The sequence below is a fragment of the Phyllobates terribilis genome, unplaced genomic scaffold (assembly GCF_046119375.1).
Source record: "Phyllobates terribilis strain yellow unplaced genomic scaffold, ASM4611937v1 Scaffold_4__5_contigs__length_816908805, whole genome shotgun sequence".
In the NCBI taxonomy this organism is placed as follows: Eukaryota; Metazoa; Chordata; class Amphibia; order Anura; family Dendrobatidae; genus Phyllobates; species Phyllobates terribilis.
Window position 1 is genome coordinate 3,325,300 of NW_027362764.1, and position 27,299 is coordinate 3,352,598.

Below are 27,299 nucleotides of genomic sequence, written 5' to 3' on the forward strand. Positions count from 1 at the left end.
TGGGCGGGGAGGCCAGACCAGGCCTAGATAGATAGAGCAGGGAGGCTTGACCGGGCCAAGATGGGCAGAGTGGGAAGGCCAGACCGGGCCTAGCTAGATAGGGCAGGGGAGAGGTGTGTGTGTGTGTGTGGGGGGGGGGCTTGGCCAGACCAGGCCTAGATAGATAAGGTGTGTGTGTGTGTGTGTGTGTGTGTGTGTGTGTGTGTGTGTGTGTGTGTGTGGCGGGGGGGGGGGGTCAGACCGGAGCGGGGAGGTCAGACCAGGCCTAGATAGATAGGGCAGGGGACCAGAACGGGCAGAGCAGGGAGGCCAGAGCAGGCCTAAATAGATAGGGCTGGGGACCGGACCAGGCTGAGACAGAGCGGGGAGGCCAGACCAGGCCTAGATAGATAGGACTGGGAACCAGACCGGGCTGAGACAGATAGAGCAGAGCAGGGAGGCCAGACCGGGCCAAGATGGGCAGAGCGGGAAGGCCAGGCCGGGCCTAGATAGATAGGGCAGGGGACCAGACCAGGCTGAGACAGACAGAGCAGGGAGGCCAGACCGGGCAGAGCGGGAAGGCCAGACCGGGCAGAGCAGAGCGAGGAGGTCAGACCAGGCCTAGATAGATAAGGCGGGGGATCAGAGCGGGGAGGCCAGACTGGGCCTACATAGATGGGCAGAGCGGGGAGGCCAGAATGGGCCTAGATAGATGGGCAGAGCGGGAAGGCCAGACTGGGCCTAGATAGATGGGCAGAGCAGGAAGGCCAGACTGGGCCTAGATAGATGGGCAGAGCAGGAAGGCCAGACTGGGCCTAGATAGATGGGCAGAGCGGGAAAGCCAGACTGGGCCTAGATAGATGGGGCTGGGGACCAGACCGGGCCTAGGCGGGCAGAGCGGGGTGGGCCTAGCAATACCTATATTATCATTCTAGCATTGTTACCTTCTTCCTCCGGACCGGATTTCTTCCCAGAATAGTCCCGGGGGCCTAAGCTGGGGGTTGGGGTCGCAATTCTGACAGCAGTTATAGGACTCACACACTCTTGTTCTACAAAGCCATGGACAACTTTCTGCAGGCCACGAATCGCTGCAACTGCCGCTTCCCCTGAAATATGAAAATATGAAGCATGCGGCTATACACGGGATTGGACTGAACTAAGTTATCCAAGAAGAAAGCCTTAATTTCTCACCATTCTCCGTAGAGCAGGCACTGTGTGCAATCCCCACGGCCTCCCGGGGCGATCGTCTTATGCTCTCATTCAGTCGGGAGGTGGAAGCTGCAGATTATTCAGAAGGTCACATACAAGCGCGGTGTAACAGGACTAGGAACATGCGCACACTCCGGCTGATACATGTATTACTCCCCAATAGTCGCCAGCCCTTGCGATCGTAGGGTGATTGGTGCCAATGGGAGCAGCGCAGAAAGAGCTGCACAGCCAGGAGGTTTCTGCAGTGTCGGCCATTAGTGCTGGAAGGCAGCTGTCAATCATTGCAGGGTGCAGCTCCTCTGCCCTACGTGATCACTGCAGACATTATTTGCTGCTGGCAGATAAAAGCCGTGATGTCCACTCACCGGTTGAAGCGTCCTTTGGTTTCTTCAGTGCGATTCCCTCCTGGACGCTGGAGACGGGAGGAGCAGCCACTGCAACCAGGGGACTGACCGATCCTAATTCAGCAAACTCGCTCAACACCCTCTGCAGACCACCGATAGCTGAATACGAAGGGTCCACTGGGGATCGGGAGACAGAAGCCTTTACTGGGCTGATCATTCACCATTAAGACCAACATGATGGCAGAAGACCGGAGTGTGACCCATTACCATTCTCCGAGGACCAGCTGGTGTCATCGCTGTACACGGAGTCCACAGACGCGATGGTGCCATCATTCAGCTCCTCCTGGAAACCGCAATCATCTACATGAAGAGGAGACGGGAAGATGACAGCGGAGGCGAGGCTGCACTACTGAGAGCGGACACTGACTGTGCCCCTACACCCGGCTTGTATCATGGCTAATGTGTGTACGGAAGTAGAGCTCCATGTGGACGGCAATTTCTATCCTTATCCCTGTCTTTACCGCTGAGCCTCGGTGCACTCCAGAGCCGAAATCATCATGCGGGCACGACCTGCTGCATCCTGCGTTATTTACAGGACCATGTGACAAAGGGGCTCATTTACATAAAGCTTAGTCACATTAAAAGGAAAAGTTCTGCAACTTTCTAAAAACTTTATCTGTCAATCCCACACCGGTCCTGTTAGCAGCGAGGGCCCTGACACACTAACGCACCGTGGGCCAGACTGCCATGTTTGAGAAGAAAATCTATTAACCCTTTCTAGTCACTATTCTCACCATTACTGGAGGAGAGGTGATTGGATCGGTCCATTCTCCGGACGAGGGAGTGTCCGACAGCGATGCTGTACATGGCCCGGGACGGGTTACTGGCCTCTGCGCACGGGATCTCCTCCATAAGTCTCATCAGCCCGGTCAGGTGAACGTTTGTGGCCAAGGATCCTGCGAAGGGTTAAACCACAAGCTAATTAGTGTTATGACTATATGATGGGTCCTACCGTGATCAGCCTGTTAACCCTTCAAAACACCCCACAATCAATATCGCTGCATGTGGAGACAGCACACAGGCGGGAGGAGGACGGTGCTGACCTGACTGCATGGGGACGTCCGGACTCTGCGGGGGCTGGATCCATTGTCTGGGAGTCTCTGATGGATGGTTTTCATCTTTCTCCTGCTTCACTTTCACCTCGGTAACAATTCCTGGAAGAATATTAGAGATCAGTGATAATAATCAGGGAGGATATAAAACCTCCGGCTGTGTTGTCCGCCATCTCCCGGGTCTCTGCAGGTACCTTGTGCACTGGAGCGGCCCGTGTCTGCGGGGGACGTGACATGTACGGAGGGGCTGAGCCGGCGCCCGGGGATCTTCCTCACACAGTTCATGACGCTCATCAGATGGGACTTTCCTACAGGCTGATCTGGATGATGAGAGTTATACATTTATAGCATTCTCCATGATGGATCTGAAGCTTGTGCGCCTGGTCCTGCTGGGGGGGTCCGGAGGAGGGGGCTGCAGGCAGCTATGCCCAGAAGACCCCAGAGAGTTTAGTGCCCTGGATTCACCACCAGAGGTCACTATACCAGGCTGTCACCTTCCATATTAACCCTTCCTGCTCCATACTATCACATCACACAGCCCTTTAAGTGGCGCAGTCCCAGAGGGGCGGCCGTTCAGACTATTGAGTGATGTTGATGGTCTGCCATGGAAGCCAAGGACCTGCTGAAGGCCTCCATCTTGGTGTGTTGGTGACGCTTCAGCACAGGCTGGGCACTATTGAGAGATTGGGATATTTACTATATAATGCAATACCGGATTTATTGCACTAAACAGTAAAAGCAATCAAACAAGTGAAAAGTAGCAAGAAGAAAAACAAAATAAACTTTTAATCGACCCCCTTTTTATCCAATCCAAAAATGAAAGCAATAAGCACATTTCATTCTGCTAAAAAAAACATCGTACGTACGTCCAAAATTGTGCTAATGAAAACATGCAAAAACCAGGCCGTCCCGCAGGACCAATGATGGAAGCGTAAAAAAGTTATGATACTCAGAAAAAAAGAAACAAATTATTATTATTATTTTTTTTAATTTTTGCACTTTTTATACCCCCTAACATATAAGCCGCACAATGCACGTCTGCCATCGCTGTGATCGTACCGACCTGGAGAGTCAGGTTCCCCGGTCACTTTAACCACACAATTAATGCCGTAAATGGAAAATCCCAAAAAAAATAAATATACAATTGTGTTTTATTTTATTTCTTCACCATTTCACTGCACTTGGGATTTTTTTCCCAGTTTTTCGGTACAATATTTGGTAAAATTAATGGTTTCATTCAAAAAGACAACTTGTTTCGCATAAAACAGGCCCCATACGGCTGCGGGGATGGAAACATAAAAAGGTTCTGGCTCGGAGATAAAGGTGAAGAAACAAATGAAAGTACAATTATTCAGGGCTAACACTTACCCTCACTGGGGGCCCTGGGCAGCTCCTCTGGGGGTCTCCACAAATCACGGTGGCTGGGAGAACAACTGCTGACAACCCGGGAGGAGCCGGACACTTCTAGGGTGGGCCGCTTTACACCCCCTAAGACAGTAGAGCGACCAGACGGATCTGAAATAGAGCGAGGCCACTGAGAAGAGAGCAGGCTTCGCATGGGGCGACCGGGGGGGATTAATCAGGCCCCTTCTCAAAAGACCCGGACGGGGGGAGTTTATGGCCATCTTACCATCAGAGTGGGTCCTCTTCACGGCCAGTCCTACCCTCCGGGACTCCTCACTGCTGTGGGATCCACCGCTGGACATACGGGAATGGATCTTCTCCAGACACCTCCCGAGGGCAGACAGCGGGACGGAGCCCATGTGCGGCTCTGGAGCAATGAAGGTGCAGAGGTCATTGCCCGATAAAAGAAGTAACCCGGTGCCCACCCTGCAGTCGACCCCAGCTCCTCACCATCTCTGCCCGCTCTGGTATTCTGACCGTCTGACGTCCTGGGCTCTGCGCCCCTCAGCTGGGCCGCTCCATTGGTGACTGCTACAGTGAAGGGATTGGGTGGAGGCGCAGGTATCGGGGGGTCCCGGGGGGAGCTGGCTGAGGCTTCTGTAGTAACACAACAAACAGGAAGCAAAGGAGACCCCCGGGTCAGATATTGCTGGACGCTTTCCTCCATTATTTCACAGCACTGCAGTAAAGTTACCTGCGCCCCATCGTGCGGCGGACCACGAGCTGCTGTAAAGACGCGGGCGGACGGCAGAGATCTCCTTCAGGCAGTTCACCAGTCTGTGTAAGGGGGAGCTGCCCAGGGGGGCGTCTGTAAAAAACACAACATTGTGAGAAAAGCCACAAAGTGCATCTGAGAAGACAAGAGGATTTCAGGCGACCTCAGACTCCGACAGACAATGCAGCCGAGCTGGAGTCACTTATAGGGAAGCCAGAAACTGCAGAAGCTCCAGGATCTGATGAGACGGGAGGTGAAGACCCCAACACACTGCAACAGGCTGAAATAATGCAGAACGGGACAAGGACAATCACCACATTACCTGCCGGGAACCTCCGGGGGGAAGCAGTCACATGCCACTGCTCCCGCTCTGAGGAAGAGGAGCTCGGGGGATGGGGGACCCTCCTGCCATATACTGGGGACTCTGACAAGTCTCTGTCACTCCCAGAATCCTCTGCAAAAGGAAAAACGTCCGTCAGTGAGTGACATCTACTTACATCAGCGCGGCATATAGGGCAGAATAGTGAGTGCAGCTCTGGGGTATAATACAGGATGTAACTCAGGATCAGTAATGTAATGTATGCAAACAGTGACTGCACCAGCAGAATAGTGAGTGCAGCTCTGGAGTATAATACAGGAGGTAACTCAGGATCAGTAATGTAATGTATGTACACAGTGACTGCACCAGCAGAATAGTGAGTGCAGCTCTGGAGTATAATACAGGATGTAACTCAGGATCAGTAATGTAATGTATGTACACAGTGACTGCACCAGCAGAATAGTGAGTGCAGCTCTGGAGTATAATACAGGATGTAACTCAGGATCAGTAATGTAATGTATGTACACAGTGACTGCACCAGCAGAATAGTGAGTGCAGCTCTGGAGTATAATACAGGATGTAACTCAGGATCAGTAATGTAATGTATGTACACAGTGACTGCACCAGCAGAATAGTGAGCGCAGCTCTGGAGTATAATACAGGAGGTAACTCAGGATCAGTAATGTAATGTATGTACACAGTGACTCTACCAGCAGAATAGTGAGTGCAGCTCTGGAGTATAATACAGGATGTAACTCAGGATCAGTAATGTAATGTATGTACACAGTGACTGCGCCAGAATAGTGAGTGCAGCTCTGGAGTATAATACAGGATGTAACTCAGGATCAGTAATGTAATGTATCTATACAGTGACTGCACCAGCAGAATAGTGAGTGCAGCTCTGCAGTATAATACAGGATATAACTCAGGATCAGTAATGTAATGTACACAGTGACTTCACCAGCAGAATAGTGAGTGCAGCTCTGGAGTATAATACAGTAGGTAACTCAGGATCAGTAATGTAATGTATGTACACAGTGACTGCACCAGCAGAATAGTGAGTGCAGCTCTGGAGTATAATACAGGAGGTAACTCAGGATCAACAATGTAATGCATGTACACAGTGACTGCACCAGCAGAATAGTGAGTGCAGCTCTGGAGTATAATACAGGAGGTAACTCAGGATCAGTAATGTAATGTATGTACACAGTGACTGCACCAGCAGAATAGTGAGTGCAGCTCTGGAGTATAATACAGGAGGTAACTCAGGATCAGTAATGTAATGTATGTACACAGTGACTCTACCAGCAGAATAGTGAGTGCAGCTCTGGAGTATAATACAGGAGGTAACTCAGGATCAGTAATGTAATGTATGTACACAGTGACTGCACCAGCAGAATAGTGAGTGCAGCTCTGGAGTATAATACAGGAGGTAACTCAGGATCAGTAATGTAACTTGGACATTTGCTTTAGAGATATCAGGGAACTATATAAATTGCACTTCTCTAAGTTGATGCTTAGTGGAACATAAAATACAGACCTTGCTTTATTTTCATTTTCAGCTCCCCCAGACCAGTGCAGTTTGCTCCGTGATGAGGGGAAACACTTGGGTTTCTGGGGGAGGCAGCTGTTGAGCGACTCAGCGACGACCCACCTGTTGATGGCGGTCAGAGGATAGAATATATTAGTGAATAGTTTTGCTCTTATTTTCTGGGCCATTTAGAAGACTGACCGGGGTCAGAAGACTTACAGGACACATTGGCCGTACGTTTCCTAACGAGTCAGCGAGGTTGGTGTCATTGCCCCAATTACTACCGATCGCACAGTGAACCTGGCCACTCACCTCCAGAGCCCGGTCTTCGGATGTGGTCAGGAATCGGACAGTCCCGGGGTCCAGGACTGTACAGGGGGATTTTTGGAAAATGGGAAAGGTCTTTCCTGTGAAGCCCAACATGTCTCTGTGGTCCGGTCAGGGGGTGAGCAGGACTGCAGGCGGCAGGAAACTCTTCTGTGGGAACAGATTCAGGGAATTTCTACAATGCCGTCTGTAGATAACTGGTCACACACCAACACTGACAATTCTGTATATTTTGCAAAAGACTGAAAAACTTTATGCTATTTCTGATCTTGGAATTCTGTCTGCAAACTGAGAATTTAAGCGCCCCCGTAAGTCCGCAGCCGTCACCTTGTTTGATCCGCAGCCGGCCCTCAGTGCTGGCGCATGGGTCACTCTTGATACAGGACGGTGATATGGGCAGATGGGTGACCGGGGCGCTGTACCTGGAGGACTGACTCACAGCGACCTCTACTGGAAGACAAGGTGATATATCAGTCATCCTGGGCACCATGGTCAGTACTACAAATCCCCCACAAATGTGACACTTACTTTTCTCTACTTTGGTCACGATTTTGCCATTACTCTGCTCCATACGCTTGTGCACCCCCAGACCGGTTGTGACTTCTGGGGTCTCGCTCGCCGGAGCGTGGGAAGAAGCTGGAGAACAAGTCGGCGTATGATCCTCAGTTTTAACTAAATTAATAAAATCCACAAATTAGAAACACGTTTCAGGCTGCAAGAAAAATCCTCTGTGCAACCCCAGAATAAAGCACGGTCATTAACCCCTTCACGGCGCAGCGGCCGAAGCCGTAGAGTGGGACTTGTAGACTTTGACAAAGTTATGGACGGAGGACAAGTTGGCAGCCATGATCAGCAGAGGCCGGATGCCTGACCGCCCATGCAGTGACCAGAGAGGGCCTCGTCTTCCACAATAGCCATGGCTCTGTCCCTCAATGACATTGATGATGAGAAGAACTAAGCTGCCGAGGGTCTGAGGAGAGGGTCAGCCCGCCAGGAGGAGCAACACCTAGCGGCAGGTCCTGGGCCCCCTAATGCGAGAAAACTGCAATTTGCTATTAATTTTTGTGTTTGGTTTTTACGACTTTCATTATAATCTGATCATGAGCAAACATTGCACTGCTGGTTTCCTCAGCTTCGGATTCCTTAATGGATGAGTCGACTTATCCGGTTTCTTTTTCTTAGTATGATTCATTTTCACCCCTGTTTTGGGAATGTGGAGATCCACAGTGCGGCCCCAGTGGCCGTCAGCTTTCCCGCAGATGGATATCACATAGAAAAAAAACGACTACAACCCAACGTTTCCATCTTAACGACACAAACAATCACCATGTGCAGAACACGACGCCGGTCTCACCTTTCAGGAGCGGCCGGCTGTTGCCGGGATCCTCGGTGCTGCGGGCGGGAGAGCTGCTGCCATCTGTGACCGAGCTGCCCAAGAGGAAACCTGGGATCTCGTTCACGAGTCGCATCAAGGCGCCGAGGTGACTACTACTCTCAGCAGACTCTGAGGGCGGACAGGACAAGGAGGCGATGATCCCATGTTACATCATATCTGCACAGCTCGCTGGAAAGGCTCAGAAGATCTCACCTCTTCCACTGCAGGGTGAAGCGTCATTATCCTTGGCCAACGCGCAGATCCCGTCCATGTGCTGGTCCAGGAAACACGGAGGATCCTCCTCTGATAGCAGAAAGCAAAGTCTGATCACTAAACTAAAAAAAGTTTTCTGGTTTTAAGTGAAAATAAGAATTATGTAAAACAGGATAATCCGATTATTGTAACAGCCGGCAGCTCTGTGAGCAAAGCTGCACAGTCCACTCACTGACAGCAAGCAGAGGTCTTGTAAACGGTGAAAACTGCAGCATCCATCAATGCACTCACCATGCAGACGGATCCTTCTGGGAGATCCCAGATTTACCCACAGACTCTCCTCCTCGTTCTCGATCCGTAACACTAGGTCAGGCTTCTCCTGCAGGAGTCCTGGGGTGAGGAGGAAAAGTATGAGGACCAGCAGAACTGATTGGATGACATGGGGGACCCATTGGCCAGCGCCGGCCCTAGCGACTTACCCAGGGAAATCAGAGACTGGTAATTATCAGACATCACCTCCCTGTACACGTCCTTATCTTCGTCCCCAAGCAATTCCCATTCTTCCTTCGAGAAATATACGGCGACGTCCTCAAATGTGACCTGCGGGGCAAATATAGAGAAAGAGGTCAGAGGAAGATGGCGAGAAACCCCCAAAATAAGAACGTTTGAAAAGGAGAATTACCATTTAGGCCACTTCCCAACAGAGCCATTGCAAACTTATGGGAAATCGCTTAAAAAGGCAATGTCACAAATGTTATCACCGGTGTCGGCATCTGCAGAAGTGATGATGGCACAACGCAAATCCAGCAGGACTGAGCGTTCCCGGTGATAGAATAGGACACTTCCTATCAGCAGCGGTTCTCAATAGATTAGGAATTACTGTTTAAGCAACTTAAAAGCCTAATATAAGCAGCAAACCTCTGCCCCAGTAGCCCCCAATCTTCAGGGGGGGTCTATACCTGCCTGCAGCGTGATTACACAGCCAAGATCTGCAATACCTTATTCTCCAGGCGAACGCTGATGTCCTGAGGATAGGCCGGGCCATGCTCTCCCTCCTGTGCAGGAATAGAGGCCATTAATGGGTTAAATCTTAGGACACGGCTCTGTGCCTAGGTCCACCAATAACTTGGAAGAGTGCGTCACCTGACATATTGGCGTAGTGCGGGTGTTCAGTACCGGGGGGCAGCTGCGACTCTTCGGAGGTCTTGGAGACGGACTCTTTGGATTTTCTTGTGCTCTTTGTGGCAGCAGAAACCAATTACAGGTCTGGAAAGACAAAAAACGCCACGAATCCACGTGAGCAGCAGGCGAGAAAGCGCAGAACGTACCAATAAGGGGATAGATAAAAGGGGTCCGACCGCTGGGACACACGCGCAGGAACGCTGGGACACACGAGCAGGACCGCCGCTGCATTCACCGTCTATAGAAGATTCATGGGGCGAAGGGAGTTCCCCTCACCATAATTCTGCCAAGTGCCGGCTTCAGAGCAGAATCTTTTGTTGCGATCAGTAACAGACAGGTGATACAATGTAGAGGATTTGGACCCACCTGCGTTTCCTGGTGCTGCCGGGACGTGACTACAGGAGGTGAGAAGTCACGAGAGGTGCAGGGTGCGGGGACGTCTTCATTCCCTGCCGCGCTCTCCGGCTCCACAAAATTCACTACAATCTAAAAGAGAAAATTATACTGAATCTTCCTCCAGGACAAATTAATATCCATATAAAAAGACAAAATGTGCACCCACCTGCTTAACACGGGGCTGGGCTGAGATACAGGCACACGGAGAGGAGGAGGAGGAGGAGGCAGCGGAGACACATGGAGGAGGCACATTACACCGCTCCAGCAGATCCCCGACATACTGACCGCAGAGAAGAGAGAACAGTAGTTATATTCTTGTACATAGGGGCAGTATTATAGTAGTTATATTCTTGTACATAGGGGGCAGTATTATAGTAGTTATATTCTTGTACATAGGGGCAGTATTATAGTAGTTATATTCTTGTACATAGGGAGCAGTATTATAGTAGTTATATTCTTGTACATAGGGGCAGTATTATAGTAGTTATAGTCTTGCACATAGGGAGCAGTATTATAGTAGTTATATTCTTGTACATAGGGAGCAGTATTATAGTAGTTATATTCTTGTACATAGGGAGCAGTATTATAGTAGTTATATTCTTGTACATAGGGGCAGTATTATAGTAGTTATATTCTTGTACATAGGGGCAGTATTATAGTAGTTATATTGTTGTATATAGGAGCAGTATTATAGTAGTTATATTCTTGTACATAGGAAGCAGTATTATAGTAGTTATATTCTAGTACATAGGAGCAGTATTATAGTAGTTATATTCTAGTACATAGGAGCAGTATTATAGTAGTTATATTCTTGCACATAGGGAGCAGTATTATAGTAGTTATATTCTTGTACATAGGGAGCAGTATTATAGTAGTTATATTCTTGTACATAGGGGCAGTATTATAGTAGTTATATTCTTGTACATAGGGGCAGTATTATAGTAGTTATATTGTTGTATATAGGAGCAGTATTATAGTAGTTATATTCTTGTACATAGGAAGCAGTATTATAGTAGTTATATTCTAGTACATAGGAGCAGTATTATAGTAGTTATATTCTAGTACATAGGAGCAGTATTATAGTAGTTATATTCTAGTACATAGGAGCAGTATTATAGTAGTTATATTCTTGCACATAGGGAGCAGTATTATAGTAGTTATATTCTTGTACATAGGGAGCAGTATTATAGTAGTTATATTCTTGTACATAGGGGCAGTATTATAGTAGTTATATTCTTGTACATAGGGGCAGTATTATAGTAGTTATATTGTTGTATATAGGAGCAGTATTATAGTAGTTATATTCTTGTACATAGGAAGCAGTATTATAGTAGTTATATTCTAGTACATAGGAGCAGTATTATAGTAGTTATATTCTAGTACATAGGAGCAGTATTATAGTAGTTATATTCTTGCACATAGGGAGCAGTATTATAGTAGTTATATTCTTGCACATAGGGAGCAGTATTATAGTAGTTATATTCTTGTACATAGGGAGCAGTATTATAGTAGTTATATTCTTGTACATAGGGGCAGTATTATAGTAGTTATATTGTTGTATATAGGAGCAGTATTATAGTAGTTATATTCTTGTACATAGGAAGCAGTATTATAGTAGTTATATTCTTGTACATAGGAGCAGTATTATAGTAGTTATATTCCTGTACATAGAGGGCAGTATTATAGTAGTTATATTCTTGTACATAGGAGCAGTATTATAGTAGTTATATTCTAGTACATAGGAGCAGTATTATAGTAGTTATATTCTTGTACATAGGAGCAGTATTATAGTAGTTATATTCTTGTACATAGGAGCAGTATTATAGTAGTTATATTCTTGTACATAGGGGGCAGTATTATAGTAGTTATATTCCAGTACATAGGAGCAGTATTATAGTAGTTATATTCCTGTACATAGAGGGCAGTATTATAGTAGTTATATTCTTGTACATAGGAGGCAGTATTATAGTAGTTATATTCTAGTACATAGGAGCAGTATTATAGTAGTTATATTCTTGTACATAGGAGCAGTATTATAGTAGTTATATTCTAGTACATAGGAGCAGTATTATAGTAGTTATATTCTTGTACATAGGGGGCAGTATTATAGTAGATATATTCTTGTACATAGGGGGCAGTATTATAGTAGTTATATTCTAGTACATAGGGGGCAGTATTATAGTAGTTATATTCTAGTACATAGGAGCAGTATTATAGTAGTTATATTCTTGTACATAGGGGGCAGTATTATAGTAGATATATTCTTGTACATAGGGGGCAGTATTATAGTAGATATATTCTTGTACATAGGGGCAGTATTATAGCAGTTATATTCTTGTACATAGGGGGCAGTATTATAGTAGTCATATTCTTATACACAGGGGGCAGTATTATAATGAAATACTTGCAGTTTCTGTAAAAATCCTGGAAATTATTCAAAGACAAATAAATAAAAAACAGTGGATTGTGGATTATTCTGCAGTCCCAGAGCCACGTATGATCTGCTGGTGCCGTCCTGGGGTTAGCAGTTTGCTCACACATATAATGCACAGTTTATTACGTCACCTGGTTTATAGATGGGTCTAAACAGAACGGTTTGCAGGTTCGCCGGCTGTGAGGAGACACCGGGGGCTGTGAGGGGGTCTCTGGTCTTTGTTCACATTTCCTGAGATGTTTTGGTGCTTGGTCATCAGTGATCTGCGAATACAGAGATATAATAATTCTACCAGTAGAAGAGTCAGACATGTTGTCACATACGGGGATTATCGGAGGTTTACATTGAAATGATGAAGACCCCTATTCCTGCTCACACATGGGGGGGGTTATAATAAAGCTTGTGTGTTAGTTAAAGGCTAATCCAGCTCCAGACACTTCTGCATCGGGAGGTTAATGATGCCGGTAACGTCACGGCTGCAAACATCCGCCGCCTCGCACCTGTCATACGTGAACGAGATGCGTAGACGTGACGTCAGCGGCCCCGCACTAACTCCTGACGAGGAAGGGAGAGGAGCGGGATCCCCCCTCTAAGCCCTGAGTCCTACACAGGAGAGAGGTTTGTGCTCAAGATGCATTAACGCATACAGATATATCTACGAGTCCACACTGTCACAAACCCTCAGCAGTGTGAACAGGGTTCGGTCAGGACATCCATTATTATTATGATGTGCCTAAATAGTGGAAACCCCCCACAAGTGACGCCATTTTGGAAACTACACCCCTCAAGGATTTTATCAAGGGGTATAGTGAACATTTTGAACCCAGAGGTACGACACAGAATTTGATAACATTAGGTCATCATATTGAATAAGTTGTCATTAGTCTTGGGCGCAAGTGCTCGCTACTTGAGTATGCACCATGTATCGCGGGTGCTCGAGTCCCTGTGCCGCATGTTTCACGGTTATTAGACACCCCAAAAAAAACATGCGGGGATCGCTCGTGCATGGCAGGCAATCCAAGCTAATTTTTTTGGCCATGAAGCATATGGGACGGAGACTCGAGTACCCGCGATACTCAATGCATACCCGAGCACCCGATGCAAACTCAAGTAGCAAGCACTTGCGCTCAACATTAGTCGCCAGATCATCATTTTTTTTTTCTTTACTTTTGAAAAAATCCCAACCCCAACCCTAATCCCAACCCCAACCCCAACCCCAATCCCAATCCCAGCATATTTTGAGAGCTATAATTTTTCCATATTTCGGCCGACAGTCAAGTGACGGTTTGTTTTTTGCGGGACGAGTTGACGTTTTTATTGGTATCATTTTCGGGTACGTGCCATTTTTTGATCGCTTTCTATTCCGATTTTTGGGAGGAATTGTTTTTTTTTTTCTATGCCGTTCAGCGTGTGGTAGAATTGATAAGGCAGCGTTATTCTTCAGGTCAGTACGTTGACAGTGGTACCACATTTATATCGTTTTTGTAAGTTTTGGCGCTTTTACAAAAATAATTTTTTTGTATCACTTTAGAGAGAGCTATAACTTATTTTTCGGCTGATGGAGCTGTATGGCGGCTTGCTTTTTGCAGGAAAAGATGATGTTTTCAGCGGTACTATTTTTATTTACGTTCGTCTTTTTGATCACGTGTTAATCCATTTTTTTTTTTTGGGCGGTATGATGATAAAGCACAGTTTTTTGCTTTGTTTTTTACCACCGTGTTCACTAAAGGGGTTAACTAGCGGGACAGTTTTATAGGTCAGTCTGTTCCGGACGCGGCGATACCAAATATGTGTACTTTTATTGTTTTGGGTTTTTTTTTCATAATATTTATTTATGGGTATAGTATATTTTTATCTTTTGGGTATTATTTTTTTCATATTTTTACAATTTTTTTTTTTTTCCCACTTTAACACTTTTCTTACTTTTACACTTTGTCCCACTATGGGACTTTCACTTTTTACATGCTGATCGGCTGTATAGCATAGAGAGCAGCAGCATCCCTGTGCTATACAGCCTGTCAGCACTGCACAGGGAGAAGTTGCTTTGGTCGCGCATTGTGCAAAGTAACTTCTTGTCGTCATGACAACATCCAGGTCACCATGACAACAACCGGGACCCGGCAGGTGACAGCGCAGGACGCCAGAGAGGAGGTGAGTAAAGGCGCTTACCTCCCCTTGCTCCTGGAATGCTGCGATCGACTTCGATTGCTTTATTTTGGGGGTTAATGTTCCAGCAGCGGTGCGGGACCGCTCCCTGCACATAGCACCGAGTGTCAGCTGTGACAATTCAGATGACACCCAGTGGCGATCGCACCGCTTGTGTGCGGGCGCGATCGCATTATGCGTAATAGTACGTAGCTGGTCCATAAGACCCAGGGGCAGCTACCTACTATTACTGACGTCGTCGGAAAGGGGTTAACTGCTAAAATCTGACCTGCCATTATGATTCTCCAGGTCATTACGAGTTCGTAGATACCAAACATTTCTCCTTTTTTTTTTTAATTTAAGAGGTGAAAAAAACAAACAAAAAAAAAAACAAACAATGGCGCCATTTCCCGAGACCTGTAGTGCCTCCATTTTTCAGGATCTGGGGCCGGGTGAGGGCTTATTTTTTGCGTGCCGAGGTGACGTTTTTATTGATACCATTTTGGGATAGATATGAAGTTTTGATTGGCAACCAAAAAAAACGTAATTCTTGAGTTTTGTTTTTTTTTTCTGTTATACCAATCTGATTAATTCTTTTTATATTTTGATAGATCGGGAGATTCTGAACGCAGTGATACCAAATGTGTATTTTTTATTGTTTTATTTTGAATGGGTTAAAATGGGGCGATTTAAACTTATATATTTTTTTAAAAACATTTTTTTTCTACTTTACAATTGCTTCAATAGTCTCCATGGGAGACTAGAGGCTGCGATCATCTGATCGCCTGTGCTACACATACGGCTTCAGCCCTGCTATATGCAACAAAAGTGCTCATCTGCTATGAGCGCCGGCCACTAGGTGGTGCTCATAGCAGATCAGCTATGACAACCATAGAGATCTCCAGTACACCCCGGGTTGTAATGTCAACCTATCGATGACCCACAGTCATGTGACACGGGCGCCAATGGGTGGGTCTTGTGACGCGCTTCTGGCGCAGTGATGTTAAATGCCGCAGAGATTGACAGCGGCATTTAACATGTTAACATCTGCAGGAGGATCGCGATTCCACCCGCAGCTGTTAAGAGGCACATGATCTGATCAGCTGGCATGTCCTCGGAAAGGTGCGGGCTCATCGCCGGAGCCTGCATCAAAGGGGGAGACACGCCATGCGCCGCATATCGTGAAAGGGTTAACAGAGGCAGTGCGGCTTTTCAAGTAATCTGCCAGTGACTTGTGCACAGGGAAAGAGATGAAGCAACAGTCACCGCAGCGCGGCAGTTTAGCCCACGACGACGGCACCGCAGCAGTTTAGCCCACGACGACGGCACCGCAGGGCAGCAGTCCAGCCCACGACGACACCACAGGATATGGCGGTGCCCCAGTTACCTGAGCCTGTGAGTCCACATTAGATCCATCTCCTTGGTCCAGACTTTCGGGGGCTCCTTGGAGCTCATCTAGAACGGGGGACAGATAATCCATGCCGGCTTGTCCTCCGCTCACATCATCCTCGGTGCTCCGCTCCGGGCAGGGCGGTAGGGTTGGCGTGTCCGGTACGGAGGGTGTTAGATCACTGCATGGACAGATCTGCTCCAGAGGGCTGTGGCTGACCTCACTGGTGTTGGGGGAACCCTCCATCGGTTCGGGGGATTCCTCAGTGCCTGTGCTGGTCTCTGTGCTCACGTGGTCAGGTCTCTCTGCATGGACCGGGGCATTGGGCTTGGATTTTCCATCTCTTCCTTCCGTTTGGGTACTGGCGCTTATAGTGCGGGGAGATTCCTGAGAGGACAATGGACATGCGGCCGATTCATGGGGACGATCCAGGAGGATGAGGACAACCTGGTAGAGAGAATGGGCAGGATGTCAGTGAGCATGTCCCCTAACCCACTGGAGAAGACGTCACACAACCGTATGCGGCCATATTTTCTCATTTGGGATCTGAAATAGCAGCGTGATTGTCATGTCTGTGGCAGCGGGATCTGGACACAAGAGAGCGGGGCACAAGAGCTGCCGCCAGGCCGGGGACAGCGGCCACAATACGGACAAGAACGCAGGTCGAGCCTTCTCTTAGAGAGTCCTGCTCCACCGAGTAGTACTACCATCCCATCATCCGTGACACCACGTCAGGACCGCTCACCTGCTTCACCACTCCCTGCTGGCAGTGGCATCCTCCCTGACATTGGGGGGCGCTCTCCGTGGAAACATTATCCAGGGTAAGACTCTTCGCTCCTTCACGAAAATTGAGAACGATCTGTGGGATAAGGGAAGTCATCATATCCTAGGACATTATACAGATATAAATTATGATGCCCTCGGTAAAGAGAAGGGCTCATTAATATTTCCAAAACCAGCGCCCCCCTCATCCACTGGCTGCGCCTATAACTGCAGCATATATCCGAGCCAAGCAAATGGCTTCTGCATTCCTCTCTACCAATGAGGCCCCTGCTCCTTCCATGATGTAAATCTCAGTCTGTGACCCCCCCCCCCCCACACAAGATCACTACACTCATCTCCTGAAGTACTCTGTGCTGCTGGGGGACCCTGCACCTTCCACTATGTAACCACTCACATGATCAGCACATTCCTCTCCTGACATCCTCTGCGCTGCTGGGACCCCTACTTCTGCTACTATGACTTCCCACATTCCCACCATGTTGCTTTCCTGAAATACTCTGTGCCGCTGTAAGGACCCAGTTCGATTTCTCATCAGCTCAATGACATTTTTCCTAAAATCATCTGTGCTGCTCTGTAACCCTGTTCCAGCTGCACTTACAAAAAGATAAACCGAGCCTAATGAGACCCCGTGTCCGTCCTCCCCCACGAGCCTAATGAGACCCCGTGCCCGTCCTCCCCCACGAGCCTGAGACCCCGTGCCCGTCCTCCCCCACGAGCCTAATGAGACCCCGTGCCCGTCCTCCCCCACGAGCCTAATGAGACCCCGTGCCCGTCCTCCCCCACGAGCCTAATGAGACCCTGTGCCCGTCCTCCCCCACGAGCCTAATGAGACCCCGTGCCCATCCCCCCCCCCCCGTGCCCCGCCTGTGTCCCTCTCCCCCACCCCGTGCCCCGCCTGTGTCCGTCCTCCTCCAATGTGCACCGTAATCTCTTCGTCCTCAGTGTAGCGCTCCATCCCCCGTACACAGTGCAACGCCTCCGACATCTCACCTGACTGACGCCGGGCTGGGGGCTGACCACCGTGGTTCCTGCGCTGCAGTGCGACACCAGCAGTCCATGCGGAGCCGAGGAGCGGACATCAGCCGACTCTCCGCAGTCCGCGGCCTGCAGCATTAAGCAGAGTCTCAGCGCGGACCTTTTACCACATGGCGGGGGACCCCCTAGTAATGGTGGGGTGTCTGCGGCCTTTACCTGCACCGTATGAGACGTGCGGCCATGGGGCAGGGCACTAGAGGGATGCGCAGGCGCTGCAGGCGGAGCTGCCCTGTGTGCGGACGGCACAGAGGTGTGAACCTGGAAGAGAAGAGGAAGCAGCATTATATCAGGGCAGAGTCCCTCCTTATACAGTTCACCACGGAGGTTACGGGCAGCAGAGCACACACGGCAGCCATCACTCTCATCATCTTCACAGTCGTACAGCAGAGGTGAATGTGTGACAGCCATGTCTAGAAGTGACATCCAGAAGAAAAGATGGCTGGCCGGTGGTTGCCATGGAAACTGCGGGGAGCTGGTTTGGCAGGAGCGATCGGAGGGGAGAGCGAGATCCTCTATGAGGGGAGGAAGGGACCCGGCCGACGCTGCAGCTCCTGACAAACCAGCAGGACGACAACCACAATCATCCGCACGAGTCAGGACAAGGATCACAAAATACAGCAAATGTCGTCTGCATGAGAGAACTGCAAAAATAACAGTTTACTAAAGGAAAATCCAGGCACCCAACATGGCAGCAGGTGTCCTGTCTGCCGTCCATCAGTGACGGAGCCGCCTGTGTGTTGATAATAAACCTTAAGGAATTGCTAGTTCAGCGATTCCCTGGTAAACTACTGACCCACGACAACAGGTAATAAGTATCGCTGCACTGAATACGAGGGGAGCGCCTCTGTGCTGCCAAGGAGACCTCAGTGTCCGAGGAGCGCCGCACCGCAGATGTTCTCAGAGCAAACGGCAGCCGCGCAGCGCTGACAGCAGGGAGATGATTAATGGAAGAAACGACGGGTGTCAGGGACGGCGAGAAATGAGAAACTGGAGTGACGCAGACAACTGACAGTGATGAATGATGGAGCCAGGCTTCAGGATCACTCATCACTGCCACATCCATCACCGCCCTCATGTGTGACCGGGACACAGAGGAAAAGGAGTGGAGACCGACAATGTGAGAAGAGGGTTAAGAGGACGACAGAGCAGTGATAAAGCCGGATTATAGTATATTCTTGGACATAGGGGGCAGTATTATAGTAGTTATATTCTTGGACATAGGGGGCAGTATTATAGTAGTTATATTCTTGTACATAGGGGGCAGTATTATAGTAGTTATATTCTTGTACATAGGAGCAGTATTATAGTAGTTATATTCCTGTACATAGTGGGCAGTATTATAGTAGTTATATTCTTGTACATAGGGGCAGTATTATAGTAGTTATATTCCTGTACATAGTGGGCAGTATTATAGTAGTTATATTCTTGTACATAGGGGCAGTATTATAGTAGTTATATTCTTGTACATAGGGGGCAGTATTATAGTCTTTCTTGCCATGTGTAAGGTTCCAAGCTCTGAAATATGAATACTAGAGCAGGTTCGCCTTTCATACATCTGAGCCTCATCTCTCCTCACCTGAGCATTGTTCTTGGTGGCCTGCACTGGGCTCAGTAAAAGTGTTGGCTCGGCTCTATGTCTCAGATTTACGTTGCTGGTTTCATCGTCTGGGTTTGTTTCGAAGGCTTCTTGCTCAAAGTGTAGAGAACATAGGTGGTAGTTCCCATGACTGCCTTGCTCCAGATCTTTCAAGAGTTGAGAACATTTTTGGCCAGAGACCCCGCACAGACTCGCCCACCTCTCCGCAGCCTCCCGCTCTGCTGGGAATGGGTGGAAGGTAATAGAGACGTCCGTCCTCCCAGAACCGTTTCTGCAGCCTCTCACCATGCAGTGAGACATCATGGACCTGAAATAAAACAAGAGGCAGAGACCGGCGTCAATCACTGTCGCCTCATGATGATATATGACGTCCTGCAGCGCAGATAACAGGCGCTGCAAGCAATCAGCATAATAATAAAGACGTGGCCTAATACATTGGGAATGAAGCACTTTATGGGGGATGGGTTCAGAGTGGAGGTGGCCATAGGGATCACATAGCGTTGGCCTGTAAATAAAAAGGTGCATTTAGATATTCTGACTTCGTCCTATCAATGCACCTTAAGGAGGGTCGATGGACAATATATCCTTCCAGAATTCCTCCCTGCCCATTCCTAAGTAAGTGCACCCCACAGTGGGGTCCATTAGTCTCCAGCTAGGGCAGAATGTCCAAACTGTAATGATCTCGGAGGAGCAGAGTCCTGGGTTATCTGCTGATCAGCTTCTGCCGGGAAGAAAGTCATGCATTGCAAAGTAGGGCACTTGTCAACTATGATAAATGCCCCCATTTGTGAGCACTTGCTGCAATAGGATGGGGGGTGCATAGTTATCTCCTAAGCTTACCCTCCTCCCTCTGCCAAGGAACAGACAGGAGCAAACATGACAGCGCAGGAAGAAAAAACAACGCAAATAATCAGGCAAAGCCAGAGTTAAACGTTTTTGTTTTTTTTTTGTTTTTTTAAATACAAATAAATGATAAAAATTTAATAAAATACAACAAAATGCAGACACAAAATTACAAATAAATAGAAAGAATAGAGAAAGCGATCAGAAGGATGGGTGACTGCACATGAGAATCTACTAAATTTCTAGATTTTGAAAAAAAAAAATTAAGTCTGAAATTTGAAAGTAAATGAAAATAAATGAATCTGAATAATGCAAAATAAAAATCTAAGTAAGGCAAGTTTGCATCTGCAACTTGAAAATAGGGATATTGGTAGTAAACCAGCAGACGATGGAACCGCAGGGCCTCCAACGTAAAAGGGGCCGAACAGCCGACAAATGATCAAAATGTGAACGGGGTCCTAAAATCACCACATCTCCTTGTGTAAACACCGATGATGTGTAACTGTACGGGGGGAAATCGATTGCACCGATGTTCTTCAGACATCGTACAGTTTGCATCATCAAGTGCAAAAAGCTGTAATAAACGCCCATTGTTTGTTATTGATGCCCATGTAAACCCCCCAGTCAGTGGTGCCGCTGGGAGACATCTCCAACAGAGAAACAAAATATAAAAAATATAGACTTTAAATAAGGTGGAAACGGTAGGAGCAATAACGACCGCAACACAAATACCTTTATAAAAAAAAAAAAAAAAAAAAAAGGAAATAAAAGAAAATGCAAAAGACAAGAAAATATTTACATCACCAGCAGAAAAAAAATAATATATTTTTTAATATAACAAATTAGAAATGTAAAAGGAAAACAAACTTTATTAAGAATCCAGAAATGCTGATGCAGCGGAGGGGCAGGCGGGGGCTCTATGTGGCTGTGGGGCTCCTGTCCTGGGCGGGGGGCACAGGAGACGCTCTCACGTGAGCGGTGACAGACGAGGTGATGAGAATACAGGAATGTGGAGAAGTGGCCGCTATCGCAACACAGCGACCTACATGTAACGTAGTGGGGGGCACGGTGCTCAGGGCGGGGGGCACGGTGCTCAGGGCACATGTTGGGTCCTGGGGGGGCCGTGCCGCTCTCCCTGCACATTATTGGGGCTCAGGTGCCAGACAAGGAGAGAACTGCTTCATTAATGGGGTGCTAGATATTGGGGTGCAGACCGTGCTTGGGAGACTCCCCGGGCATAATGTGCAGTGATGGTGCTGAATGCTGGGCTGAGCGGTGATGGGCGCCGGGCAGTGATGAGGTGTCGTGTGCAGAGACGGGTGTTCGGGGAGCAGTGTGCGGTGCTCGGGGTGTCGGGTGTGCGGTGCCCGGGGGTGTCGGGTGTGCGGTGCTCGGGGGTGCTGTGCTCGGGGGTGTCGGGTGTGCGGTGCTCGGGGGTGCTGGGTGTGCGGTGCACAGCCCCCCGTGTGACTCCGGGGCCCCCGGCCGCCTCTCACCTCGCTCGGACATGCTGCTCCGCTCTGGGCCCTGCGCTCCGTCCTTTTGTCTGGGCTCCGGGGATGAGACTGCCGGGAGGGCACAGCACAGCCGGGCGTACAGGAAGTAGGAGGAGAGAGGAGGCCGCACCGAGAGCAGCACAGCACTGCTGGGAGATGTAGTCCTGGAGGAGGGGCGGGGCTACGGAGAACTACAACTCCCATCATCCAGTGTGTCACACTCATTAGAGCCCTCTCTTCTCCCGAGTCACTGTCTTTACCATCCCCTCTTCTACTGTGTGTCACAGCCATTGATGTCCCCTCATCTCCCATGTGTCACGGTCATTAGTGTCCCCTCTTCTCCCGTGTGTCACAGTCATTAGTGTCCCCTTATCTCCCATGTGTCACGGTCATTACGGTCCCCTCTTCTCCCATGTGTCACGGTCATTAGTGTCCCCTCTTCTCCCGTGTGTCACAGTCATTAGTGTCCCCTTATCTCCCATGTGTCACGGTCATTACCGTCCCCTCTTCTCCAATGTGTGACGGTCGTTAGTGTCCCCTTATCTCCCATGTGTCACGACCATTACAGTCCCCACTTCTCCCATGTGTCACGGTTATTAGTGTCCCCTTATCTCCCATGTGTCATGGTCATTACCATCCCCTCTTCTCCCATGTGTCATGGTCATTAGTGTCCCCTTATCTCCCATGTGTCACGGTCATTACCATCCCCTCTTCTCCCATGTGTCATGGTCATTAGTGTCCCCTTATCTCCCATGTGTCACGGTCATTACCGTCCTCTCTTCTCCCATGTGTCATGGTCATTAGTGTCCCCTTATCTCCTGTGTGTCACAGTCATTACCTTCCCCGCTTCTGTGTGTCACGGTCATTGCCGTCCCCACTTCTCCTGTGTGTCACAGTCATTAGTGTCCCCTTATCTCCCATGTGTCATGGTCATTACCATCCCCTCTTCTCCCATGTGTCATGCTCATTAGTGTCCCCTTATCTCCCATGTGTCATGGTCATTACCATCACCTCTTCTCCCATGTGTCATGGTCATTAGTGTCCCCTTATCTCCCATGTGTCATGGTCATTACCATCCCCTCTTCTCCCATGTGTCATGGTCATTAGTGTCCCCTTATCTCCCATGTGTCACGGTCATTACCGTCCTCTCTTCTCCCATGTGTCATGGTCATTAGTGTCCCCTTATCTCCTGTGTGTCACAGTCATTACCTTCCCCGCTTCTGTGTGTCACGGTCATTGCCGTCCCCACTTCTCCTGTGTGTCACAGTCATTAGTGTCCCCTCTTCTCCCATGTGTCACAGTCATTATCGTCCCCTCTTCTCCTGTGTGTCACGGTCATTCCTGTCCCCTCTTCTCCCCATATGTTACACTCATTAGTGCCCCTCTTCTCCTGTGTGTCATGGTCATTGCTGTCCCCCCTTCTCCAGTGTGTCACACTTATTAGTGTCCCCTCTTCTCCCATGTGTCACAGTCATTACCTTCCCCGCTTCTCCTGTTTGTCACGGTCATTACCGTCCCCTCTTCTCCCATGTGTCACGGTCATTAGTGTCCCCTCTTCTCCCATGTGTCACAGTCATTACCTTCCCCTCTTCTCCTGTGTGTCATAGTCATTACCGTCCCCTCTTCTCCCCTTATGTCACACTCATTAGTGCCCCTCTTCTTCTGTGTGTCACGGTCATTGCTGTCCCCTCTTCTCCAGTGTGTCACACTTATTAGTGTCCCCTCTTCTCCCATGTGTCACAGTCATTAGTGTCCCCTCTTCTCTTGTGTGTCATGGTCATTACCATCCCCTCTTCTCCTGTGTGTCATGGTCATTACCGTCCCCTCTTCTCCCCTTATGTCACACTCATTAGTGCCCCTCTTCTTCTGTGTGTCACAGTCATTACCGTCCCCTCTTCTCCCATGTGTCACGGTCATTAGTGTCCCCTCTTCTCCCATGTGTCACAGTCATTACCGTCCCCTCTTCTCCTGTGTGTCATGGTCATTACCGTCCCCTCTTCTCCCCTTATGTCACACTCATTAGTGCCCCTCTTCTTCTGTGTGTCACGGTCATTGCTGTCCCCTCTTCTCCAGTGTGTCACACTTATTAGTGTCCCCTCTTCTCCCATGTGTCACAGTCATTAGTGTCCCCTCTTCTCCTGTGTGTCATGGTCATTACCATCCCCTCTTCTCCTGTGTGTCATGGTCATTACCGTCCCCTCTTCTCCCCTTATGTCACACTCATTAGTGCCCCTCTTCTTCTGTGTGTCACAGTCATTACCGTCCCTTCTTCTCCTGTGTGTCACGGTCATTGCTGTCCCCTCTTCTCCAGTGTGTCACACTCATTACCATCCATCTAGAAAGGGTCACCTTTAGGTTCCTCTTTCTGGTGGAGCCTAGCCTATATTTACGCCCGGCAGGTGGGTGTGGGGCGGACTCCAGCAGTACGGGGCTCAGACGGACTCTCTCTGAGCTTTGGTGACCTTCCAGGCTCAGGTTCAGGGCTTTTCGACCACATGCAGACTGATCTTGGTTGTCCTAAGAACAGAGAAGGACGGACTCTGATGCCAGAAGTAGCTAACTTCTACTATTCGTGGCCGGAGACACAAAGTGCGAGATAAGAAAGGTGAGACGTGGGACTGTCATGAAATAAGCAGCATTTTTATTGTCCGCCCTGAGACACAGACCATGAACATTTGTAGGACCGCAGTGAGCTCTTGGGGGCTGCTATGTCTCCGTGTCCCCCGTGTGATCCCGCCGATGCCTGATAAGAGATGACTGATAGCGGAAAGTCTTGTCGCAGGTCGCACAGTGGAAGGGTCTCTCCCCGGTGTGGATCCGCTGGTGAATCACCATGTTGGACTGCTGAGTGAACTGCTTCCCACACTCTGCGCAGGTGTACGGCCGCTCCCCGGTGTGGATCCTCCGATGAATAGTCAGCTTGGACATCTTAAGAAAACTCTTTCCGCACTCGGAGCACACATAGGGCTTTTCTCCCGTGTGGGTTTTCCTGTGCTCTGTTAGACGCGACCATTGAATGAAGGACTTATCACATAAGGAGCACTTAAAGGGACGTTCGCCAGTGTGAGTTCGAAGGTGGACGACTAACTTAGACTTATCTAGAAATGATTTGTCGCACTCGGTGCAGCTATACTTCTTATCTGGAAGTAAAAGAGCACCTAGGTAGTCACTCAAGGGCGAGCGTGGAAGATAAGTGTCCTCACAGTCCTGCTCAACATCTGGATGACTTGTTGGGTCGAGGACTGGTGGCACCGTAAGTAAAGGTCTGCATTCTGCAGTCTCAGTCACTTCTGCTGAGTGTGTTTGGTCTGGAGTTGGTGGCTCCTCGTGAGACGTCTCATCCAGGAGTTGCGGCTCGTGAACTTTAACATGGAGTTTGAGGCTTGAGTGTTGAGAGAAGGCTTTCTCGCACAGAGAGCACTTGTATGGTTTCTCCCCGGTGTGGGTTCTTTGGTGGACCATGAGTGTGTAATGGTAGCTGAACGTCTTCTTGCAGTCATTACACTTGAAGGGTTTCTCTCCCGTGTGAGTCCTCTGATGGACCACAAGGTTGGACTGTTGGCTGAAGCTTTTGTCGCACTCGGTGCACTTGTATGGCCTCTCCCCGGTGTGTATCCTGAGATGAACGATGAGTTTGGACATCTTGATGAAGCTCTTATCACATTCAGTGCATTGATACGGTCTGTCGCCGGTGTGTGTCCTCTGATGCTCTACCAGGTTGGATGGATAGTGGAAGGTCTTATCACACTGGTCGCACTTGTGGGGTTTCTCCCCAGTGTGGGTCCTGAGATGTTCCTTAAGGTGTGACCTCTTGGTGAAGCCTTTCCCGCACTCGCTACACTTGAATGGCTTCTCTCCAGTGTGCGTCCTTTGGTGCTCGATCAGCTTAGACTGTTGAGTGTAGCTTTTTTCGCACTGGGTGCATTTGAAGGGTCTTTCTTCTATATGGCACCGCTTGTGCATCACCAGCTGGGACCTCTTTGGGAAGCTCTTGCTGCATTCAGGACACTTAAAGAGTTTCTCGCCCGTGTGCGTTTTCTGGTGCAGAGATAGGACAGACTGGTTACTAAAGGATTTATCGCAATTGTTACATTGGAAGATCCTCCCTGCGGTGGGAACAGACTGTGGGGTCACCACTGGGACCTCCTTTACGACTTTATTCAGAACCCTTTCTTCCTTATGGGTTTTCTTGTGCGTGTCCAGGAGGGGTCTGCTGCCAAATATCATCTTACATTGCAAACATCTGTGCACCATCTTATCATTTTGAGGTTTTCGCTGTACGCAGACATCGTTGCCGTTCACTAAAGGTTTTGGACAGCTGGGTGCTGCTTCTCTTTTGTCGTCTGCTTCCCACCCTAATTCTTCCTCTAAGATGTAAAGGAGACAGATATGTTAAATGGGTAAGGGAACGTATTTCCTACTGCACACTAAACCAAGAAGAGAGCAATCACTGGAGAAGAACATCATGGTCGGAAGAATAGAAGGAACAAGGCGAAGAGGAAGACCAGCAACCCGATGGCTCGATACTATCAAGATAATGGCGGAGAAGACTCTGGTGGACCTGTCAAGGCTGCACAAGATCCATCTTCCTACAGAGCGTTCATCCATCAAGTCAACGTGGCTCGAGATCGAGCTGAAGGCCATTTTAAAAAAAAAAACAACTAAGGAGTAAATTACTGTGGAGCAACTACTCAATTATCTGTGGGTGGGCAGCACTATGGTCAATCAATCCTCAGCTTTTCCATCCACATCCGTGGAGATTGTTTTACGCTGAACAGTTCGAAATCCACATACAATTTTTGGATGGATGTGATTAGGGTTAAGGATATTGTCAAATTCTAACTTCAGGAATTTCTAATTTTGACGTCTTATTTACCAAGTTCTGAAATTCGTCACTTACCCAAACGGAATCCAAAATAATTAGTAATAGACACGTCATCGTTAGGAAGAGGCCTCGGTAAGGCGGAGGTCCAGGGATGCTGATACCCTACAGAACGAAGGAAAATCTTAAAGAATAACCTGGCCGATAGCAGGACCACCCCGCGGAGAATCACGGGAATCGCAGTCCCTTACCCACAGACAGCACCACCTCCAGGTTCTCCTGCATGACTTCTCTGTACAGCCTTTTCTGCCACTCCTCTAGGTGGCGCCATTCATCCTCGGAGAAGTACACTGCCACCTCATCAAAGGACACGGGGACCTGGAATATGATGACACATATTTATAGCAGAACTACAAGACGATTGATGGACCGTCAGCGAGTTACAGCGATTGCTCTATTGTGTGTATACTAGGTGTCACCATGACAAGTCAGAGCATAATGTGAATGTGCACCTCCCCTGTAAGAGGACATGATTATAGGGAGGGTAGGGGACTTCAGATCCCATCTCTCTTAGCTCTATGTGGCCAAAGTTTGCAGTTTAGGTCCTGTATAAACTTCTGAAGACTTCCTGGGTCCAGCTGTGGCAAT

General features: G+C 48.6%; 2 protein-coding genes across 5 annotated transcripts in view; both read right to left on the reverse strand.

The window, feature by feature from the left end:
• LOC141264758 (uncharacterized) overlaps nucleotides 1–21,998 on the reverse strand; it is a 41,632-nt gene extending 19,634 nt beyond the window's left edge. For 3 of the 4 annotated variants that reach the window (XM_073677042.1, XM_073677041.1, XM_073677043.1), the window contains exons 1-31: nucleotides 21,830–21,997; nucleotides 19,470–19,797; nucleotides 18,050–18,151; nucleotides 17,849–17,962; nucleotides 16,821–16,934; nucleotides 16,073–16,522; nucleotides 12,672–12,803; nucleotides 10,273–10,386; nucleotides 10,077–10,196; nucleotides 9,672–9,794; nucleotides 9,527–9,583; nucleotides 9,008–9,128; nucleotides 8,820–8,918; nucleotides 8,529–8,618; nucleotides 8,295–8,444; nucleotides 7,469–7,612; nucleotides 7,268–7,390; nucleotides 6,926–7,090; nucleotides 6,623–6,736; nucleotides 5,086–5,217; nucleotides 4,743–4,856; nucleotides 4,499–4,645; nucleotides 4,275–4,415; nucleotides 4,013–4,159; nucleotides 2,839–2,964; nucleotides 2,636–2,746; nucleotides 2,327–2,488; nucleotides 1,800–1,892; nucleotides 1,554–1,709; nucleotides 1,171–1,257; nucleotides 924–1,085 (exon numbers count right to left, since the gene is read on the reverse strand). In XM_073677042.1, coding sequence (XP_073533143.1) covers nucleotides 924–1,085; nucleotides 1,171–1,257; nucleotides 1,554–1,709; nucleotides 1,800–1,892; nucleotides 2,327–2,488; nucleotides 2,636–2,746; nucleotides 2,839–2,964; nucleotides 4,013–4,159; nucleotides 4,275–4,415; nucleotides 4,499–4,645; nucleotides 4,743–4,856; nucleotides 5,086–5,217; nucleotides 6,623–6,736; nucleotides 6,926–7,090; nucleotides 7,268–7,390; nucleotides 7,469–7,612; nucleotides 8,295–8,444; nucleotides 8,529–8,618; nucleotides 8,820–8,918; nucleotides 9,008–9,128; nucleotides 9,527–9,583; nucleotides 9,672–9,794; nucleotides 10,077–10,196; nucleotides 10,273–10,386; nucleotides 12,672–12,803; nucleotides 16,073–16,522; nucleotides 16,821–16,934; nucleotides 17,849–17,962; nucleotides 18,050–18,151; nucleotides 19,470–19,793 — 4,234 coding nt within the window. In that variant the 5' untranslated portion in view covers nucleotides 19,794–19,797; nucleotides 21,830–21,997. Of the gene's footprint in view, nucleotides 1–923; nucleotides 1,086–1,170; nucleotides 1,258–1,553; nucleotides 1,710–1,799; nucleotides 1,893–2,326; nucleotides 2,489–2,635; nucleotides 2,747–2,838; nucleotides 2,965–4,012; nucleotides 4,160–4,274; nucleotides 4,416–4,498; nucleotides 4,646–4,742; nucleotides 4,857–5,085; nucleotides 5,218–6,622; nucleotides 6,737–6,925; nucleotides 7,091–7,267; nucleotides 7,391–7,468; nucleotides 7,613–8,294; nucleotides 8,445–8,528; nucleotides 8,619–8,819; nucleotides 8,919–9,007; nucleotides 9,129–9,526; nucleotides 9,584–9,671; nucleotides 9,795–10,076; nucleotides 10,197–10,272; nucleotides 10,387–12,671; nucleotides 12,804–16,072; nucleotides 16,523–16,820; nucleotides 16,935–17,848; nucleotides 17,963–18,049; nucleotides 18,152–19,469; nucleotides 19,798–21,829 lie in introns of all 4 variants that reach the window. The other variant, XM_073677044.1, reaches the window with a different exon arrangement.
• A 2,450-nt stretch (nucleotides 21,999–24,448) lies between these two features.
• The window catches only part of LOC141264132 (uncharacterized), a 35,926-nt gene continuing 33,075 nt past the window's right edge, over nucleotides 24,449–27,299 (reverse strand). The window contains exons 5-7 of the mRNA XM_073676442.1: nucleotides 26,903–27,029; nucleotides 26,730–26,816; nucleotides 24,449–26,196 (exon numbers count right to left, since the gene is read on the reverse strand). Of these exons, the coding sequence (XP_073532543.1) occupies nucleotides 24,536–26,196; nucleotides 26,730–26,816; nucleotides 26,903–27,029 (1,875 nt within the window). The 3' untranslated portion in view covers nucleotides 24,449–24,535. The remainder of the gene's footprint in view (nucleotides 26,197–26,729; nucleotides 26,817–26,902; nucleotides 27,030–27,299) is intronic.